This window comes from Parasteatoda tepidariorum, chromosome 1 (genome assembly GCF_043381705.1).
Source record: "Parasteatoda tepidariorum isolate YZ-2023 chromosome 1, CAS_Ptep_4.0, whole genome shotgun sequence".
Taxonomy (NCBI): Eukaryota; Metazoa; Arthropoda; class Arachnida; order Araneae; family Theridiidae; genus Parasteatoda; species Parasteatoda tepidariorum.
In genome coordinates, this window is record NC_092204.1 from 104,225,663 (window position 1) to 104,248,103 (window position 22,441).

Genomic DNA, 22,441 nt, shown 5'->3' on the forward strand with positions numbered 1-22,441 from the left:
GAAAATAAAAACCTAAAATTCGGAAGCAAGCCAAGAATTCATAAATGGGTTTTCCATCTTAAATGAGGCTGCATTTAAATTTTATGAACTCTGATAAATTAATACGTGAAATGAATGTAATAAAAGTGAAATTTACATTTTAAGTTGCTTTTCTTTCTGATTCCACGGGTTTATAAAAATGTCAAAGGTAATTCTTAATGGGATCTTTATAGAAAATTCCAAAACATTTTAACATTTTATGATTTAAAAAAAAGTTATTTTTTTTAATGGAATGAAAAATTATGGTACACATCAAAGTGCAATAAAAATATTTATTCATGTTCTTTTTATATAAGTCATTACAGTTTACTTCGATGATTATTTTTTTAAATTCAATATTAAGAATAATATTATAACATCTAACAAAAAATATTAAGTACATATTGGGAAGTACTGGACAATATTAAAATTCTAATGTTAAAATATCGCGATTTTATATATTTATATTTTAATATCGTGATATTTTACTAAAGATCATGATATTAACCTTGTTAGGTCACTTTTACGAACTAAATATTTTCGTTACCTAAGTGAAATTATTAACACTGACAATAATATCCTAAACAATTATTATCGTTATCGATACTCATCATAAATTATAATAATCGTTATACATAATACTTGTTATATTAGCATTTTTAATATTTAAAGTAGTTGGTTGTTATCACTTTATTAGTGTGTTCAATAATTAACGTCATTGAATTAAAGTATTGATTAACACATTACCGTTTTCCTTATTTATCGACGTAGAACATAATTGTGGTAATATTGTTGCCAATAGTTCGCAGATGGTTTACACGATATATCGTGACTATATATTTTAATGCTTTTGATTTTTTTTTAAATTCAAAACTAAGTTAGAATATTTATTTATTGTAACATAATTGATGACGTGGTATTGATTTTGATGAAAAAAAATCCTTCAAACAGATGCAAGTTGTAACTTTATACACAAATATTTGTTGTTGTTGTTGCTTATCCTCATCTGACCTGACGAAGTCAGACCAGATCTCTGAACCCGTTGACCTGAATGACATTGAAGACCAAAAGAGGAGTAGAGTAGATGTCTTCCCAGAGAAGACCAAGACAGTCCAGGATATGATCAGCGGAAGCCTTGTGTAGGGTTGAGGGGGTAGGTTTTAGTTCCCCTCAGAAAATAGTAAAACTTTTAGATGGCAGCTAGCTAGGCGGGAGTGGGTGGTGCAGACTCACCTTTCAAAGGGAAGAGTCAAAGAAACTCCAGGTTTATTTCCTTTGTACTAGTGGTGGATGGGAGGAATCAGCCAGTCCCTGAGAAGCTACGATTTCTTTAGGGAGTAAAGTTCAAGATAGGTGAGATCAGAAGAGGTTGGGTGCGGATGGCTGCAACCCTTTTTAGCCAGGCTGTCAGCTAAGTCGTTGCCATAGAGACCGACGTGAAAAGGAATCCACTGCAGGTGAATATTATGCTGAAGGGAAAAGAGTTTTAATTTGTTTAGGATGGAGATATTGGTTTTGTCGCCAATATGGGTGTCCAGTTGCTGAGATGTTGCAGGGAGCTGCGACCCCTATTGATAGCAAAACTTTTGAAAGCAGAGTAGAAGTTTGGGTTACGTAGGCAGAGAGAAAATTTATCCACAGGAGTCTCGATCTACATTCCGCTACCAGCACGACTATCGATTTTGCTGCCGTCAATGAAAATTTTGGTGTCTTGTTTTGAAATAGTGTTAATAATTTCTAGAGCCAGTTTACATACCTGCCAACTTTTACGCATTTGGCGTAAAATTTTATTTCAATATTTAAAGTGGTAGTAAAATGTATGCTTTCGATATATTCCCTGCATTTATAAACTTAATTTATAATATTTTTGATCCACCACTATTTTTAAATAAATTAACCATATATATTAATATGCAATACTATTGTAGTAATCCGCATAAGATTCCTCAAAATACAGCGAATATTTCTGTTTAAAATTGTAATTTAAATTTCATTTTACTACCACTGGGGAAAATCATCCTTCAAAGGATTAAAAGTTGGCACGTATGCAGTTACTTTAGATCGGTGTTCCCCAACCCCCGGTCCGCGGACCGGTACCGGTCCGTGAATCAAATGGTACCGGGCCGCCCATTTCGTTGAAACTGAATTTAAATTCCTAGGTTTAAATTAAAAATATCTGTTTTCCATTAAGATTTTATTTATTTAAAAAAAAGTGGCCCCCGAAGGTAGTGACATAAATTGTTTAATGTTTGTAATGTATCATTGTCTCCGATTACCCCCAGATGGAACCGCCTCATTGCAAAGAAGCAAGCTCAGGGTTCTCATTAAATTTAACATTCTAGTAAGTTAAAATGTTAAATCACTTTATATTTATTTTTTGGTGTAACTGTGTTTTATTTTGAAGGCATTTTTAAATACAAATAAATTAAAATTAATAAATCAAAATAATCTAAAATATAAACAATCAACGTCCCCCCCCCAGCGGCCCGCGGTGAAATTATCACACGTTGACAGGTCCGCGGTGATAAAAAGGTTGGGGACCACTGCTTTAGATGGTCGGGCAGGAATTCCTTCTTATTGACAGGTGCGGGTAGGTTGTTATGGCAGAAAACTTCTGAAAGATCTTCAGAAGGGTTCAAGGGACTGTGAAGGGAGTGCGGCTCTACATTATCGGCAAGGAGGCTGTGAGAAACAATTTGGCCAACTGGGCTGTTTTTCTTCAGCCTTTGGGAGAAAATCCAATTGCTGAGGGAGTCAGAAGTCTTGTTATGTTGTTCAAAGCTGAGGAACTTGTTATAATATTTTACCAGGCTGGACTATCATCAGGTACGGAGAGGCATAAGGTTAGCTTCGCAACGTAAAATATCGGCTGGGCAACTTTGTTTCAGACCTGTGATGATACGTGCAGTCCTGGTTCTCAAAGACCAGCTTTGGGTGGTAGTTATACAAATGCTTGTTTGTAGTGAAGAAGGTAGTTGTAGATTGAAGGGAAGTTTATGGGCAGGAGAAAATAAAGAGATAGACTCCAAAGAAGCATTGAGTGTGGACTCCAAGTCATCCAGATTGCTTCCAGAGCTCCAAAGGGTAATGTCATCAGCAAAGAGTCCAATATTTATTTGTGCCCTAGGCAATTGCCAGCTCAATGCCAGCCAAATAAAGGGTTAACAGAGTAGGGCTAAGTACGGTTCCTTGGGGAACTCCTTGGCTCAGTTTATAGGTATCAGAAAGTGTTTTATGATATTTAACCTTGATAGAGCTTTGTTGGAGATAATCTGAAATCCAAACTAGGGAATTACCCCAATTCACAAAGAACAATATGGATTCAGAAAGGGCCATAGCACAGCAGATCAAGTCCTACTGTTTGCACAAACCATCAGGGATGCCCAGAATCTTAAACCCACTTATCATAGTGTCGCTGCTTTGCTGGACCTTACTAAAGCTTTTGATAGGGTTTGGAAGCACAAGCTAATCCTAAAGCTTCATGACACCTTTAACATACACAAATATTTAGTTTTATCAATGGTGTTCAACACTCAATTCTTATAACAGATGTGTGGTTTTAAGTTCATTTCCGCAGTTTTTATACCTTTGAGAGTAATTTTCACCCATTTACGTGATGATCTAAAATAATGAAAGAAAAAAAAAACTGCAAGATTTTTTTGAGTTTGAATACGAGATTAAAACTGTATAGGTTCGTCAATACGACTCGTGTCTAACTAATTACTGAAAAAGTATTCATTATTTATCATCGTTGTTAATAAGGATATATTATCGTATTCAATAATAATCATAATCGGTAATATCTTATTTCGATATTCATTGTTATCGATTACAATCTTAGATTCAGTATGCATCATAGTGTTTTGTCCATATGTCTAATTTTATTTTGAATTGAATACCCGACCCGTTGAATACCCGATCAAATTCTAAGTTTACGACTATCAACATTCGTCTCTGTAGCCACGTAGTTTTGAACCTAACACAGAAGACAAAGGAACTTCTGGATCAAGAGTAAAGACAAAGTAGCCTTCTTGGGGACAAACATTACCTTCGTGGAGAACTTATATTTTATGGAATGAACCCGCATTTGCGTTACATGGAGAGAAAAACCACGAAAACCTCCCACGGTACTCCCGGCGACGAGGAGATTCGAAAGCATCCATCCATCATTGAGAAAATTTTAAGGCAGCACTGTGGTTCGTGCGAGCTGGGAGAAGAATTCGTATCAACCAGTCACCGTTGGAATTCGAATCTGGGTCACTTAATTGGGAGGCGAATGCTCTAGCCAAGCCACCGCGGCTCTTTGTCGATATATCAAGAGAATATACTTTAAAATATCACGATGTTCAAAAAATATTGCCGTTTCATGATATATCACTCTACTTTAGTGTTCGCTAGCAATATACCAATATTTATAAATGAAATGAAAGTTTCGTTAATGGAAAAAGTAAAAAGTACTTGCATGTTAGTTTCAAATCTTTCCATTGGAAGCTCTAACTTTGGTTCATTCGTTCAAATTCAGTTTGAAACCTTTATCTAAGACAGTTAAAACTTAATCCCTCTCTGAAAAAGAGTAAATAGTTTACAATTTTTAAACCCTGATAAAGTTAAGAAATTTTTTGAATAAAAATATGAGTCATTTCTTATGTTAAACTTTCAAAAATTAATAAAATACCTATACATGCTTTACCGTAAAATATATGAGCAAATTAGAGATATCAAACTTGGAATTTTCAAGTAATTTTTAACATAGCATTATCGCCAAGTAAAATATTCATCATCAAATTTAAATATTTATTTTTCTTTAAATCTCTATTGTTTTCAAAATTAATACACCAGCTAAAAATATAAATTTAATGATCAAAGCAACAATGAAAAACAAAAAAAAATTTCGTTCCTTTATCTTTTGCTGTCTCAGCATTATTGTCCTAGCACATTAAAATTTTGATGAAAATTAAAAATTGAGTTTCTAAATTTTAAATTAAGTTCCCGGTACTTTTCAAAGCTTAAGAATGGAGAAAATTACATTTGAAAGTCACTTCATAGCTTCAATTTTATTTCGGTTAAAACATCAAAGGAGAAAAATACTGAATTCACAAGTACGAATCCGAAACTAGAGCGTCATTAAGCGAAACAAAATAGCAGAGACATTTCAAAGAAATCTTTTTTCGCTTTACGCCTTATTTAATTAAACAAGCGAATAAATTTTAAACATAAGGAAATTTTAATTTAAAAGTAAGGTCTGATTGTTGCCGCAAAGAAACAAACGCGTTTAAATAAAAGAAAAAAAAAGGGGGAATGATTATTTACCATTTAAAACGTTACAGTGGCGAACTGTCCTTCTGTAGAAACAAAATAATTAAATAGTGTCTAAAAAGTCTTAGTTAAAATTTATTTTAGAATATTAAGATTATTTGAAATTCAGATGATTAATGCCACAGTTTTTAAAAACAAAACGATTATTAATTTTAATATGTATAAAGTAAAATATCAAATTTAAACTCAAATAAAACACAATAACTTTATAAACAATTATTTCAATATAAAGAACTATAAACTATTAAAAGTAAATTAAATTCAAGTGAAAAATATGAGATAATTTTACATTATGTCACATAATAAAATATGTTATTTAACAATATAACACACATGAATAGATATTTGTTTTAAAATAAAGATTTTTTTCCTCTGGCTTTATAAAGAGTATCAGATTTGCTAGAAGTGATATGCATATTTTTTGGCGATTTTGCATCATCTCTGGAAAAATATTCAAATAGCCCCTACCCTTTTGCTCACATGCTAACGTGAGCAATTAACAATTTACGAGTGATTTTTTATAATGAAGGAAATTTAATGCCATTTGACATACCTCTTTCCAACAAAAAATCCCAAAACCCATCTAAGCTAAGTGCTTACGTAAAAATTGAATAGTTTCAAAATTCATCAGCAAGAGCTAAACTAATAGTAAGACGCTGAGCGTTTCGAAGACTACGGAACAAATACAGGATGAGCTTTTCGATGTAAGTTCTACGGTTCAGTGAAATCGTATTGAATTTTGATTTCCTCTTAACGGCAGATTGTTTCGTAAGTGTACACAAATCGGTGTCATTGATTTGATTTTTCAAAGCTTTTATTGTTCAAGGTTGGGAAATGTTTTTAACAATATTCAAGTTGTAGTCTTCAAAAGGTTCATATTCTCCCGACAAAAAATGCTGCAGTACCCAATAAGTCAACGGGGACAAGATTAGCTCATAGCTTCAGAATAATTGGATCAATAGTTGGCATGTTGGATGATAGTTGGCCAATGTTGGATGATAGTTGGCCAATGTTGGATGATAGTTGGCAATGTTGGATGATAGTTGGCCATTTTCGGACGATAAAAACATGAAAGTTGAAACATAATTTCTGCACTCGTCGACAAAAAACACAAGAAAAACGTCAATTGAAGTGAAGGAAAAGTGGACGAGAGACAATTTGGACGAGTAAAGTGGCATTTCGAACATCTATTGTTCCAACTGAAGAGTGATTTTCGAAATCTGGCAAAAATGAACATGTTTTGCCGATCCAGAGAGATGACAATTTTTCGAACATTTATTGTCGCATCTACTAAAAGTAAAAACCTCTATTTCAAGTTTTTATCTCTGTGATACTTTACTTTCATTCATATTCTCAAACTGGTACTTTTATGTACCTTTAATCTTTGATATGCACGATTTCCAACTCACCCTATTCCACCATTTAAAAATTTTAAATAATAATGAAGTAATAAATACATATTTAATCAGGTTGTCTTTTTTCTACTGATTTAAATTTTTATCATTTCTTTGAAATATGTAGAATAACTAAATGGCAACATCAGGGTCAACAAATTTATATTTGTGCAACTGAATTTACTGTCAAAGCATTGGTAATCAACTCCGACTGGCAAGCATAGGTAATCGATAAAAGGCTCAATTCCGACTAAGTAAATATTAATTTTAATTTATCTATGTACGATTAGAGATCAGGGTAATTCAGTTAAAATTGCATTTGATATTATAACATAACAGATGAAGAAATAAACTTTGCAAAACAAATTTTAATTTAAATTTGTAAAAATACAGAAATTGTACAAAACCATTATAAGAAAGAGTAAGCAAGCAACTTTATAAATATATTTCGAAAGGATACTTTTAGGCAATATTTTGAAGCGAGGAATTTATTACAAATGGTGCATAAAATTCATTTGCATGTCTTTTTAGTAAACTTTTAAATGAGCCATAAATTTTGCTTTTGGACGTTCATAGTTAGGACAAAAACATTTTACTTATGATTAAACTTACAACTCAATTTTTGGCAACTCAAGCTTTGACACTTCCCATCTCAATTTTTGGCATCTGAAATATATTTTAAGCCAAGAGGGTGGATTGGTTTCAAAAAGCTATTTCTCATTTCCAAATCATGAATTCCTTTTTTTTTTTTTTTTTGGCAATAGCAGAAATGAATATCACGTAATATTTTCTTGGCATGCTATCTTTACTTATGAAAGCCGTAAATAGTAATCGCTTTAAAATTTTTGCTTTTTTATGCATACGTTGAGTTGAATATTTATTAAATTTACCAAGTATAGAATAGGTTTTATTCTTTTATGTAATATATTTCTATAAATTTAACGTCCGCCTCAACTACGTTATTTAAATAATCGTCCTTAATTTAGAAACTTTTTTAATAATGAATATTTTTCACATTTTTTATTCTTTGTGAAATTTAAGAAAGTATAAATCAAAATGTCTATGACTTACAATTATTTGCTATTACAGTATACATAATTATTTTTGAAAGGTTTGTAAATGGTTACTATAATCAAATATTCATAAATGGTTAAATAATAGTTTATTATAAAAATAGATAATCATACTTTATGAGCAATAAAATAGAATTGCAAAAACACGTTTACAATTTCGTAATTAATTATAATTTATTTAATAGTAAATGTTAATTTTTTACATAAAATAAAAATGGTCTTATTTATAGCTATTAAAAACTATTTCAATAGTGAACATGAGTTTTAGAAACATCCATGAAAAGGGTCAACGGATACTAATTGATCAAAGTGAAACATTTTTATAAAATAAGACACATAAAGGCCTTTCTTAAACAAATTATTTTGCAGTAATAATTTCAAAATTCAAAGCTATTTTTAGAATATAACATTAAAATGGATAATATAGAACTTTCTTATTTAACATAAGAATAATTGACTTAATAAGGGCTTCTAGTACAGCGGTTCCAAAAAGGTGCTCCGCGGAATTCTACGGTTCCAAGGAAGGGTCACAGGGGTTCCGAAGATCGGGACTATTTTACACATAAAATTCATTATTTACTATTTCGGTTATTTATATGAAATTATGTAATTAAATGATAGAGTAAAAGGAAATTTCAGAATTTTAAGAAGAGCATTTTTACTAATGCAATAATATTATTAAAAGGATATGCTATATAAAATACTACTTAAGTATTTCCCACAGAATTTTTCAATTCTAAACAAAATATATAAATTCAGCAATAAGGAAATATGTTTACCCGCAACATTACATTTTCAGTTTATTACAGTTTTTATTTATTTTTTAATTAAACCGAAATAATAATTCAACTTCTTGTATTCGTTTTTAGTTTATACATACCACCAAAAATAAAAATCTCATGTTCACATTAAATATTTTCAAAATATGTTACGTACTTTCTTTCTTTTATTGTAAAAAAAAAAAACTTTCACAAGCTAATGAATTTTATTTATAAAGTCGGAACTCCTAAAAAAAGGTTGATTATTTAGGATTCCATAGCTGAAAAAAAAATTGGGAACTGCTGCTCTAGTAGTCAAAACAAAATTTAGAAAATCAGCACAGATGTTTTTTTACTTTTTTATTTTTTTTTTGTCGTAGCAAAAGATTGGATGAATGCACAAATTAAATGATACCCATGCACTTCTTTTTTCGCCTTGGGAAATAATCTCTTAAATTGTATTTTCCTATTTTTTGCCTTTACATATCCCTGGCAATGATAATAGAATAGGAATTCGCAGACAACTGAAATGACAAATGAATTTTTCTTGCCTAATTGGCATCGTAAATGATTCATACGGCCTTGTGTTATTGGAAATGGCTCCAGATAAAAATAAACAAGACAATATTTTTCTGTTCAAAAAATGATATCGATATTTGTTTCACAGTCATTCACAGAAAAAACACACATCTACCTTCTTCTTTTTTATTACGATCCAGCAAATTCTATCATGTAATTTAGCCTTAGCGGAACGAGTTGTATCATTTTTACGTTCGCTCTTTTCACGATAAAAATAAAAGAATCTTTCAAGCTGATCACAAATTTTTTACAGCCTTTTTATTTAATTATTTTTTCTGCTTCTTCTTTGTGAGTGGCTTCATTGTCCGCTGGTTTTTATAGGGATAGTTTACATTCTGTAATTTAAAACACGAAGAAATTTATGTACTTAAATATTTTTATTTTGAACTTGATGTTGTCTATTGTTCAACTTTCGAATTTTACAATTGATTCTCGAATTTTAAAATTAAAAAAGCATTTTTTTCATAAAAATTTTGAAACAAAATTAAAACAGATTTTTTTTCATTTCATTTCAATCAATCATTTTATTTATAGAATCGTTTGCTTAAATGTACTATTTGTTTCGACAAATGAAAAATTTTATCATAATTTTGTCTTCCTTGACACTCGAATTCCTTTAAAAAAAACATTTAAGCATTTTTAAGAATAAAAATGAAAGTAATAATCAAACGATTACAGGAAATTTCCTCAACTCAATTAAAAATGGTAAAAGAAAACGATAAAATCATCACCGAACTAGCAGTTAAGTTTTGTAAGTAATGCCACTCAGCCGCGCTTTAAAAAAAAATTAATTTAATACATGCTCTAGCACAGGGATCGCCAAACTTTTTTGATCATCGACCCCTATATAATTTTTCGAAATCTCCATCGACCCCCACAAAAGTAATTTTCTGTTAATTAAAATAAAACTCTATTAGATACTGTGTTTGTACATTTATTTTATGATTTTAAACATTTATTAAAGTAATAGTACATTGTGTAACAATAGTTTTATGAAAAATATATTAATATTGAAATTTAAATACCTTATTATTAAATAATAAGTAATTATGCATAAGTAGATATAATAAGTAAAGTAACTAAAGATTTACTGCTTCTTGATCAATGAGATGGGTGTGCCTGGTGTTTTTTTGCAAGGTTCGCTATATTGGGTTCAAAATTGGTCAATTTTAATTTTCGTCAAAATTGGTCAATTTTGTAATTTTCGTAAAAAAATACAAAGTGTGCTATAGTTTTGTCGCGGGCTGTACTAATCCATATTATTAATGCTTACCTTCTTTTTTGTGCATTGATAATTAAAATTGATATCTAAACCAAACGAATGGTTTTATCGAAACAATAACTAATTATCCAAAACTATAAAAGTTTTAATAATGACACTGCAAATATTCAACACAGTTTGCAAAGATAGCTGAAACTGCGTATGATATTTGCATTTGTAACGTCAATGCTCGTCACACGTGACATTTGGACAAGCGCACATATGCATATGACTTATAAACTGCGCTGAGCTCGTGCCACTGCTCGGTGGTACGTAAAGACTTGTTTCACCCCAATAAATATACGTTTAGTAATTTATGTTTTATAAAGAAACTGATATTGAGTCAATTATAAAAAAACTTCACAAATTTTACATTCTTAATTAGGTATGTGTGATTTGCGTATTGAGAACTGTTTTTATTTTCGACCTACAATCGGCCCTTCCGATTCGGGTCGACCCCCATTCGCCCCCCTGTCTCAGATCGACCCCCGCTTTTGTTAAATAGACCCCTGGGGGTCTATATAGACCACATTGGCGACCTCTGCTCTAGCATTAGAGAGGAAACTATTTAAATACTTCCCTGGGCTTATTTTTTAGGGGATAATTTGATACAAATTGATAGTAATTATATCTACCAGCTGGAACATAGTTCTTATTTAACGTAACGATAAGATCGTCAGTATTGTCGATAATGGTAATTATTTAATCGGGTGTAATCATTACTTTGATAAATTTCATTTTTGGAACGAAGTATTCACCAATTTAAAAATAATATTTTAAAAAAATATAGAGCTATGTCCCAAAATATCAATATTTCTTTACGATAAATAGCAATATTAAAATTCCGATTCCATCCAGTACTTCTCAATACATTCGTTAATTTTATGATGTATGATTTAAATAAGTACTTTTAGATGCTAAGTACAAAATATAACACGCAGTAAACATTAACACAAAACCGTCACTAATGCATATGCTACAAGAGTTATATATTTTTATGCTACCCTAATTTATTTAAATACGAAGCGATTACCCATTTAGCAATCAATTCAATACAATGATTTAATACAATGATTATAGATTGAGAATCGCTCAGCAACCCCGGGCTAGAAATATAATAGTGCGCAGCCATAAGCGCTTCCGTATTACGGGCTGGCTTTTCGTGTGCTTATGAGTTGGTACTTTTATTTATTCATTTTACCTCAATTTCATGTTTACTAAATGTAAGAGTTGAAATTTTCTTTTAAATAGGCTCAAAAATAGCTATGTTGTGTAATTTAATGATTAAATGTAATCATTAAATTTTGTGACAGAAAAGCTATTTCGGCGACAATTTGAAAGCAAATTTCGTGACAGTAATCAATAGAAAAATGTAAAATTAACACAAAATTGAGATAATTTAGATAATAAAAGAACCGTTTCAAATGCGCATGAGCAGCTAGTTCATAACTAAAAGGCGACCCTAGCGGCTTATGATGACTTTTCCAAACATTGGTTGCCATGCAATTCTTAATCCTTATGATGCTTTCTACCTGTCGGTTATAAAATAAAATAATGTTCAAAATCATCCTGCATAAGGAAACAAATATTAAACCATCAAATCAAAATGAGCCTTAAGCAATTTTTAAAATTATATATTTTTTATTAATTTTAAATAATTAATCTTCAAAAAGTATTCATTTTATAACTGCTGTTATTTTAAACAGCTTCGCAGAAAAAGAAACGCAATTTCATGACTGAAGAAATAATTATTAATGAATAAAGAACGTTTTTAACAGATAATTATTGAGATTTGTAAAGAAATTACCTTATTAATTTTTCCCTCTCTGCTCATGGGATCAAAAATACTTCAGATTTCAAAGACCTCATTATTATTGAAGATAAACACTAGTATAGAAAAAATTGCCATAAGTAATTTTAGAAAACTCGAACATGAAAAAAAAAGAGAATGAAATATTTCTGTTTAAACAGTTGCAATCCAATACTCGAGTGAAAGTTGAATAAATAAAAATGTTTTATGAGAATATTATCAAAATAACCTTTTTTTTAGAATTCTTTGATTGGAATCTTAAATGAACTTTTTTTCATTCCAATTTTAAATTATTTTACAAATTAAAGCTAGACTAAAAAAAATAATCACGAAAAATAAATATATGTGCATATCTATGTAAAAAAAAAAGGAAAAAATTAATCCTACAAAGCCTTTTGGTTGAAATTATGCAGATATAAATAAGTTGTTACTTTGTTTTACAACTAAGTCATTAATTTGGTTCAGCCATTTCATTTACTTTATTTACTGATTTTTAACAAACAGTTAATTATTTGTTTTTCGGAAGAAAGACTTTATGTTTGCAAGTTTTTGGGAGAAAATAATTAGCTAAATGAATTTCAAAAGCTTTTTTCTCTATAATTAATGTATGTTAAGGTTGAGTGAAGAATATTTTACAAAAATAAATGAAAAATGTACGATATTATAAAAAAAACAACCATTTTAACATAAGAAGTTTTATTTCATTTACACGTAGATAAATATTTAGATGAAAAAAAAACTGAAATTGTAATTTCTATTTTGAACGCTATTTTAGATAATTTTTTATTTATTTGCAAATTTCTTTTGCTTTAAAAATAACTTTAACAGCGGAAGAAAAATATTTTCTTTAAAGAATTCTTTCATAAGGTAAATATTTGTAGATGTTAAAAAACTTTAACAATTTTAAGTGGTATATTATAAAGTATATTAAAATAAAATAAATAAATAAATTAATTAAAATCGATCAATTTAGTTTTTTTTTCGTGGTTATAAATAAGTTTAATATTCATCGATCCAAAATTTTGGCTCATGTTTCATACAGTTTTTTTTCTTCTCAAAATCCAAAATTATGAGTATTTTAAGTAAAAATTATCCCTTTCATATAGAAAAAACCTCAATGTATTTTAATCCTTTTAGTATTATTTTTCCTCTGTACAATTATAAAAACTATAAAGTTAGTATTTTAAAAACAGAGACATGATTTAATATATAAAGTTGAACTTTAAAACACAATTTCTCTCTTTCTGTACAGAAAAGAACTATATAAAAATAGTGTTGTGTGCATCACATGGCCATTCGGAGGGGACACTAGGGGGCCGTCCACAAATGATTTCACATTTGGAGGATAGGGCGGGTGTTGGAGAATTTATGACAACTTGGAGACAAGGTGGAGAGAGGGGTAACAAAAGTGTGAGGACACACATAAGCAGAATTTAAAATAAGCAGATTAGATATTTTTAAATTGCTTTTTATTTTTCTTCTTCATGAAAATAAGTTCATATGCAATCCTCATTATAATAAGGTTCAGAAAGGTCCGAAAACTCATAGTTAAAAGCTTAAAAAAGTTAAAAATATTATCCGAACAGCTAGTATATTTTTAATATAGCTTGGCATAACTGGCATGTGACAAGGGAGGTAGGGTGAAACGTGGCATTTTATGACAAAGAGGAGAGGGAAAAAGTGTAGCATTACTTATGAATGATCCTAAAGTGAAACTCTCTAAAAATATCTTTAATCACAAGCAGTATATTTTTATTTAAATATATGTAACATTCTTAATTACTTTATTACTGTTCAATTTGCTTTTTATAAATTCTGCAGATGGAAATTATCTAGATTTCAAGAAACAATAAATCTTATTGAAAATAAGTAAATTAACTTGTTAATAAAGACATTTTACTCCGTCGTCAAGAACTCAATAAGTTTCTGTTTACTAGAAAATAAATTAAAAAATAATATCAGGAAAGGGTAACCTTATAAAGTAAATAAGAAAATCCCATGTTATTATTAAACAAAAATTTTAATGTATTTTCTTTTAAAATCCAATAACTAAAAAAAAGATCAAATGCTGGTGCACTACACAGTTAATTCTCAAAAAATTTTAAGTTTATATTTAAAGCAGATTTAAGGGGGCACAGCTGTAACTGGTAGCATCTGTAATGGATCGAATACAGTAAAACTGGTTTTATTATTGCAGATTTAACAGCTTACTTTCATGAATAAATTAGTATTTTATAAGTGGTGTTGAACAGCTGACTCGCGTTTGCATTTCATGGTGAGGAAAACCACGAAAACTTCGCACGGTCAACTCATTTTAATCATTGATCCATCTACCACTGAGGATATTTTACGTCAGCACTGTGGTTGGTGTGAGCTGGGAGCAGAATTCGTACCAACCAACCACAGCTGGGATTCGAACATGGGTCACCTCATTGGGAAGCGAACGTCCTATCCCCTGAGCCACCACTGCTCAATAAATGAATATTCTAGAGTGTAAAAATATTTCTATTTGATACAGTTTAGAAGTTAATGAATAATATAACTATGCCATTCGAGCAGTCAAAGAGAGGCGCCGCCCCGCTGAGCATGATTGCATTCCTTAGAATGATTCTGCATCATTATACCCAGCTGCGCTCATCATATTTCTGTTATGCAGTGTCTTTTTTTTAAATCTCATCTGATATCTACTTATAAATTTTTGAAAACCGTCAGTCTAATTTAGATCGTTTGTTGCTTTTTTATCATGTTAGTCTGATGCTTTTCATATGGTTTCAAACTGGGTACCAACTTTTACAGTCAACACTCGTATTTTCAATACTTATTTTTTCTGCATATTTAATTAAAATGTAATATTTCTACACATGTATTTACCTTTTATGTGCAGAGATGATTTTCGCTTGGTGTGCGAACAAGTGTGTCATCACCCTCCAGTGAGTGCTTTCCATGCTGAATCAGAGGACTTCCAATTCTACGGCAATATTCATCCGAAACTGAAATTTTGGGGAAAATCTCTCGAAATCAAGCCTGAAGGAACCCTTACTGTATACCTGAAAAAGTAATCCCCTTTTGATCAATAAATTGCAAATAACCTACAGCTTTTCTATCGATTGTCCCAAAAATGACTGATGCAATTTAAAAATCAAAGGAAAAAAAAACAACAAAAAGAAATGCGATAAAGATGTAAGGTTTGTGGCAATATGCTTAGGAATCTAGGGAATCTCATTTCACCAAATTGCACATTTAGTAAACCTCCGGTCAATAGGTGAAGCTGAAGGCATGCGAGAGCAGAAAAAAATTTTAATCTATGTGAAGGATTTTGATGATGGTTTACACCAGGGATGGGCAAACCTTTTTTGGTCGAGGGCCAAAAATCGAGAAAAAAAAGTTTGGTGGGACGAGTAAAACCTTCTAAAATAAAAATTCTAACTTGTAAAATAAAATAAAGTCAATTCATCATTGAACGCATGGCACTCTACATCAACTTTGCATCTTTCAGTTGCCATTTTGGGGTAAAAAAAATTTTACCAATAACTCAAAAAAGCAATAGCCATTTTATGCATTTAATAATTTCACCATTATTTACAATGACGTTGTTTATGTGCAATCTTTCCATACGCAGTAAGTGATGTTAGAACTCGCTCCGGCAGAAAAATCCGCGCTTTGGAGCTTAAAATGCGCAGTCTGCCACACGTGCGCAGTCTGCCACACACCAATTGAAGCTGTCTGTGCTAACTATTTCCATCAATTTATGTTCTGTAGAACAAAAATAGAGAAAGTAAAAAGGTCATCAGTACTTTGTTAAAAAAGAAAGAGCAAAAATAGCTCTAAACAAAGTTGACAAGAAAATTGATATATAATGTATATTGTTTATATTCGCCATGGATCGGCAAGTTAAATTCTGTCCGCGGGCCGGATAAAACCTTCTGGTGGGCCACAGTTGGCCCGCGGGCCGTAGTTTGCCCACCCCTGGTTTACACGTTAGAAAAACGCATATTAATGTAGTTATTCCTATTCTTTAATGCCACCTATTGGCGAAGAGTTTAACAAAATGTGCTGTTTGGAGGGATGAAATATCTAGTTTCCTAAGCATATTGTCTCAAACCATACTTTTTTATTGCGTTCCATTTTTTTTCTTGCTGATTTTCAAGATTTATCCGTCATTTTTGGTACAACCGGTATTTCTTAAAACCGACCAACAGACAAACTGTAAAAAAAATTTCGCAATTTTACAGTAAAGCACTGGCGAAACTGCCAGAAATTTTCCGCATACTACTGAAAAAAACCAACACATAGACAGAAATTTTCTGTAACAAAACCGCGCCAAAAATTTTCATATATAACTTTTTTTTCCATAGTGCAAAGTACGGTAAAACTCAGCATAGTTGGCTTCAAATAATTAGACATTGATTATGATCTAAACGGTTATGTCAAAGCGAATGGTGGTACGAGGCGATGCTGTATAGTGTTGACTTAGAGAGGAAGTTGCGTGGTCACAAATGTAGTTCGTTCGACATCGGCTGGGATCGTATTAGGAACAGTTGGGTCTTTAGAATAATTTAATAGAAAAGGGTGTACGTATACACACTTTTTCAGAAAGTTTTTAATAGTTGCTGCCGCAGAAACGATTCATCTGTATGAAATAGGCTCGGTTAAATAAAAGAAATTCGTTGCCTGCAGGAAATGTTACTTCACAGATCATCTGCAGACACTGGATTTAGTAGAAAAAGAAAATATCAAAATCTCCTGTTCCGATATCAAAATTTTATTATTCAAAACAGAGAAATGTGCACCTAACAATTAAAATTTATATTAATGGACTCAGATTTTATATTTTTACCGTCGAATTGTGTCTTTTGTCAGATTGAGATGCAATTTTATAGTAAATTTCAGTAGTTTTAAAGAACAGAAATTCTCCATGGGCAATTTACTGAAATTTTCTATTTTTTATCAGACATTTTCATACAGTGCAGTTTTAGTAAAACTTATATTATGAATCATACTTATTCGTAACTAGAATTTATTCGTAACTAGTTTTAGCTTTTGTAAAATAAAATAGCTTTTCCGTCAAATTAATTTTAAAATAAGTTTAATTCAAAAACACACATAATGCAAAAGAATAGTTTCACGAATTTAGAGTAAATTAATAAAAAATAAGAAAATACAAAGCCATTAGTATTTTTTTCATAAAAATTACTTTTCTACAAACTTAATGTAAAGCTAACAATTAAGTACAACAATTTAAATATTTATCATCGGTAGTTTTTGCTATTATGGGTAACACATTCTTTATTTTATTTTACTGGCTTCAAAAAATCGAAAGAGAATCGAAGAAGAATCGAAAAATTAACGTTAGGAGCTTTTTGTTCTCTTCCGAATACAGAACTATAGGCAAAAATTTCATTATTGGATTGTTATTCTAATCTTAATGTATTCGCACACATAGTTTTTGTCATTAACCGTTACAAAATAGTTTTTCCAGCGATAATTTACAAAACGATATTCGTGATAAGTTTAAACTGCTTTCATCAGCGTTCGATTTTTTGTGTACAGCAAAACATCCAGTTGTAACAATTACACATGAAACTCTCATTATCGGAAATCAATTTAAATTGTCAAAATGTAAGTATAAGAAGCTTTCTTTTTAGGTTCTGATTCAGTGTCGATGCTAGGAATCTCGGCCTTTTTAGGATTGTATATGTTTAGTCATTAAATGAACTAAAAATGGAAATGATATTTAGACAAATGACAATGAAAGTGCTATGACATTTTGTTATAAATAGAGAATACTGAAATTTTAATAAAACTAATGTAAATCTGAATAAATGTATATTTATTGTTATTTTTAAAGAAAAATATGGCTGTTGAGAACACCGAATTCTTTAAAATTTGTTCATGAAACAAATTTAAAATAATCTCATCCTCTCCCCCCCCCTAGTTTTTTCCTCAATAATATCTTTAATGTTAAAAGTTAATTAATTAGGCTTCATGCATACAAATTTATATTTTAATTAAAAAAAAATCAGTGAAATACTCAAAACTTTGATTCACAGTACATATTAAGCTTCGCTTCACACTTTACATTTTGGGGATTAATACTTAAAGAAATACGTATATTAATGATATCACAAGTGTTCCTATAATGTTTTCAAAAACAAAGATTCACAATTTATAGTTTTAAGAATCTCAGAAAGCCAAGCTAAAAATTAATATTAATTACTGTATAGCATTAAAAAACATGACTCTTTATTTTCAGGCATAACGAAGTGTATACATGGACAAATGTCCACTGCTGTGTTCACAATATTATAATTGGAAAACTATGGTTTGAGCAGGTGAGTATCAACCACTTTGTTTACAAAAATGTATCAGTACACTGTGCAAATTAACTGGGACAAACACAAAAAATTTCACGCATGTAGTTTAATTAGTATGAGTTTTATTACAAGCAATCTAGTTGGGAATATGTTCTTCAGCTTTGATAAAATCTCCATCTAAAACCATTATTACACATTTATTTTTTCGGAGTTGTGCTGCTCACCTTATTCGTGTCTCGTCACAATTTTCTATGGATTAATTTTCATCAATTATTTTAATGTCTTAAAAATATTGATTTACCACCTTACAATTATGACATTCAGCAATCTAGTTGAAACAAACAAACAACCACCGTTAGTAAATCTTTGCGTTACAAATACAATTCCGTCTAGTATTGGAATGTTTTTTTTTCTTCGCGTTCATTATTCCTTCTTAATTCTTTATACACTGTAAAAAATTACGGTAAAAAATACCGGCACACAGGGTGCCGATCCTTTTTACCATTGAATCCATTTTTACTGGAACAAAAAATCTGACAAGCCGTAATTGTTACAGTAAATACAATAAAATCACTGAATCAATCTAATTAAATAAACATTACGGTAAAAATTAAGGTGTCATATTTCACGGTAAAATGGATTTTACGTATGATGCAGCCAAAGCTTTATACCTTAACTTGATAAATAAAACTTTTGCTTTTGTCGATGTTGAAACTGTTTGTATTCCTCGAAAGGTTTCGTCTGATAAATTTAGATCGAAATCATTAGACAAGAAAATAGAACGTGTTTCATCATTGAGTACTTATATTCAAGACTACGAAAATTCAGAATTAATCAGAGAATTCTTTTAGCCCAATTCAGGTGCTATCACTTCTTTGAAGATGTTAATTGTTTTACAGATTGGCGTTCTTGTTCAGCCTCTGGGTTCAATAAGAAAATTTTAGTAGCTGCTGAAGCCCACCTTGTGATGTCCATTTGGTCAAATCGGTTCAGGTCTAGTCAAGGTCAACCTCTTGTATAAAAATATAGTTGAAATCATCATAAGTGAAAAGTCTCTATTATAGGTAGAATTTAATGAAAAAAGAAGATTCTCTGAATTTATTTGCACAGCACTGTAGTTAAACAATATAAAAATGACATTAAAATATACGAAAGAAAATTTTATCATCATATCAGCATATAAAAAAAAATAATGATTGCAATTCTGAAATGCTTCCTTTATGCAAAAATATTATTAATTAATTATCCCTGGTTCTTGTGAATATACGAGAAAAATTATTTCGGTTACAAAAAAAAAAGCCAGAGGTAATTTATTCCATTATATATTTCACTATATACAATTATTCCATCAGTAAAAAAAAAAACTTTTAGCATAAATACTCAGGGCATTGTATGAAACGTCGTTATTTTAAAGAATATCTAAGCATTACATATAATGCTTAACATTTGCAGGCAATGTATGAAAGATAAGATATATGAAACATTTTACTAACCATTGAATACAATAAATAGAAATTTCATGGAATATAAAATAATCTTTCCGCAAAGTATGGAAAAATGTTACGTATAACAGTTGTACTTTAAAAGATATCTATTCTTTAACAATATAAATGTTATTTTGGATAAAAAATATGAGAGACTGCCATTAGGGGTAGTAAATTAATTTTTAATCCAGGAAAAAAAACCTATCGAATTCTAACTAATCTCTATTGAGGAAGACTAGACTAAAACCATCAAAATTTGCTTGACTGTCAGAAAAAAAGAGAGAAGATTTGAAATGTTGAACATTTGTAACTTTCAAGTGGCAATCAAACTGATTTTTATATTTTATATCCTATCTTTCTCAAAACTCATTCATGTTTTCGATAACAAAATGTTTTTCCTTTGCTTAAATTTTAATTTTAATAAATATTGCGAACACTTTTTTGACAAAATTTTACCAATATTTTGCATACATATTAAAGGCGGTCATCAAGAACACTCTGAATAGTTATAAGCAATAACTTATCAAAAGTCAACATTCTATAGAATATCTAGGCATTTTATAAAATTCGTGATGTGTTTCATACTTTGACACTTTGTCGTTTGGTATTCTAAAGAATGCTTAGGCAAAAGATAAAATATTTAATCGTTTTGTGCCTCGGCGGCAAATTTTCGATATTTTTTAGAATGCCTATTATTGAACTTTGTTGGTAACATAAATCCATCCACGATACTTACACACACGTCACACGCACAGTGGTTTTAAGCAAATAACAAGCCAATCAAAAATCTTTGAACACAGAAAAGTCATGTTAAAAAATTGTTTTGCAAAAGTTTTGAATTCTTTGAAACCTCTCAAAACGTCTGAAGTTTTTTTCAAACATTGGAAGCTTTTAACGAACGACAACCGAGAGACATAAACGTAACCCAAAAACATTTTATGAAATCAAAATAAGTCTGGAACATTCCGTCCGCAATTGCAAAACCAGTTTTTACAAAAATTCCTCAACTGTCTGCTGTTGTATGAGGCAATTGAAAAGTTGAATTTTATTCGTAGAAAAATAGAGAAAGATTTAAAAAAAAAGTTTTTAAAAACCTTACGTCAAAATCATAATAAACATTTTGAACTTGTTATTATGTTAAACTGTAATTTTTAACGTTTGTATATTTTATTAAAGTGTTTTAAGATTTAAAAAAAAAAGAAAAAAAAAAGGATTTTAACAAATTCATAAAAATTTTCGAAAGAATATTATCAACAAGAATTATTTAGTTGTTATTAGTAGCGATTATAAGTTAATTAAAGAAATTAATAGTTCAAAGTAAAAATAAGTTTAAAATTGAATTTTAAATTGAAACAATACTTTATTTTCGTGAATTTTAATGGATAAAAAAAAATTAAAATTAAAAGTTTTTAAGGAGCTATTGTTTTTAGACCCGAGTCTCTATAATTGTTTTAGACATCACCACAAACTGAAAAATAACTGCGGGTTTAGAAAATATAATACAACTCTTTATCAATTCGCTTCAGAACAAAAATAGCGCAATATGCGCACACGTTGAAATTTATGATGAGGAAATGAGGATGGGACAGTAGTTAATAGCTTCGAATATCCCAACTCACACGTTGAAATCTATAAAGAGGATGGGACAGTAATTAGTAGCTTCAAATATGTTGATACAAATGTTGAAATCTATAATGGATGGGACAGTAATTAGTAGCTTCAATATGCTAACTCACATTTTGAAATCTATAATGAGGATAGGAGAGTAGTTAATAGCTTCAAAGCATGAATTTTAAATAGTAGTCAATTCGCTATAACTCGAAGTACGATAACTCGAATATTACTATAACTCGATTTTTTTATGGGGTCCCGACCCTTTTATCTTCAATTTCATGTTAATTATTCTCGATTACTCGAATTTTACTCCCTTTAACTCGATTTTTTTTGGATCTTTCAAAGCAAAAAAAAAAAAGAAAAAAAAACCTAGGAGCTGATATCTTGCCCCTTCCTTTGCAACACACACACAATGTCTTTCGCACTCTTCATGGAGAAGCTAAAGCTGTCCCTCTTGAAGTATGTGAACAGTGGTTAAATGAAACGTTACCAAATTTACTTCAAGGATACAGTTAAAATGATGTTTTCAATATTGATGAAATGGGTTTATTTTTTAAATGTCTTCCAAATAAGACTATGATGTTTAAGGATGAAAACTGCTCAGGGGGTAAAATGAGCAAGGAACGTTTGACTGTCCTAGTTGGAGGAAATGCGTCTGGGACAGAGAAATTGCCCTTACTTGTTATCGGAAAATACCGAAATCCCCGATGTTTCAAGAATGTAAAAACGTATCCTTTGGATTACAAGTCTAACAAAAAGTTTTGGATGACATCAGTTTTATTTGAAGACTATGTAAGAAAATTGGATCGGAAATTCTTCG

The 22,441-nt window shown here is 30.3% G+C and overlaps 1 protein-coding gene across 2 annotated transcripts in view; it reads right to left on the minus strand.

The window, feature by feature from the left end:
• The window catches only part of LOC107454875 (oxidative stress responsive kinase frayed), a 150,832-nt gene extending 135,663 nt beyond the window's left edge, over positions 1 to 15,169 (minus strand). For both annotated transcript variants that reach the window (XR_011637549.1, XM_071184580.1), the window contains exon 1: positions 15,081 to 15,169. Coding sequence is in view for 1 of the 2 variants with exons in the window: in XM_071184580.1 (XP_071040681.1) it covers positions 15,081 to 15,154 (74 nt within the window). In the remaining variant the exon portion in view is untranslated. The remainder of the gene's footprint in view (positions 1 to 15,080) is intronic.
• Positions 15,170 to 22,441: the final 7,272 nt, after the last annotated feature.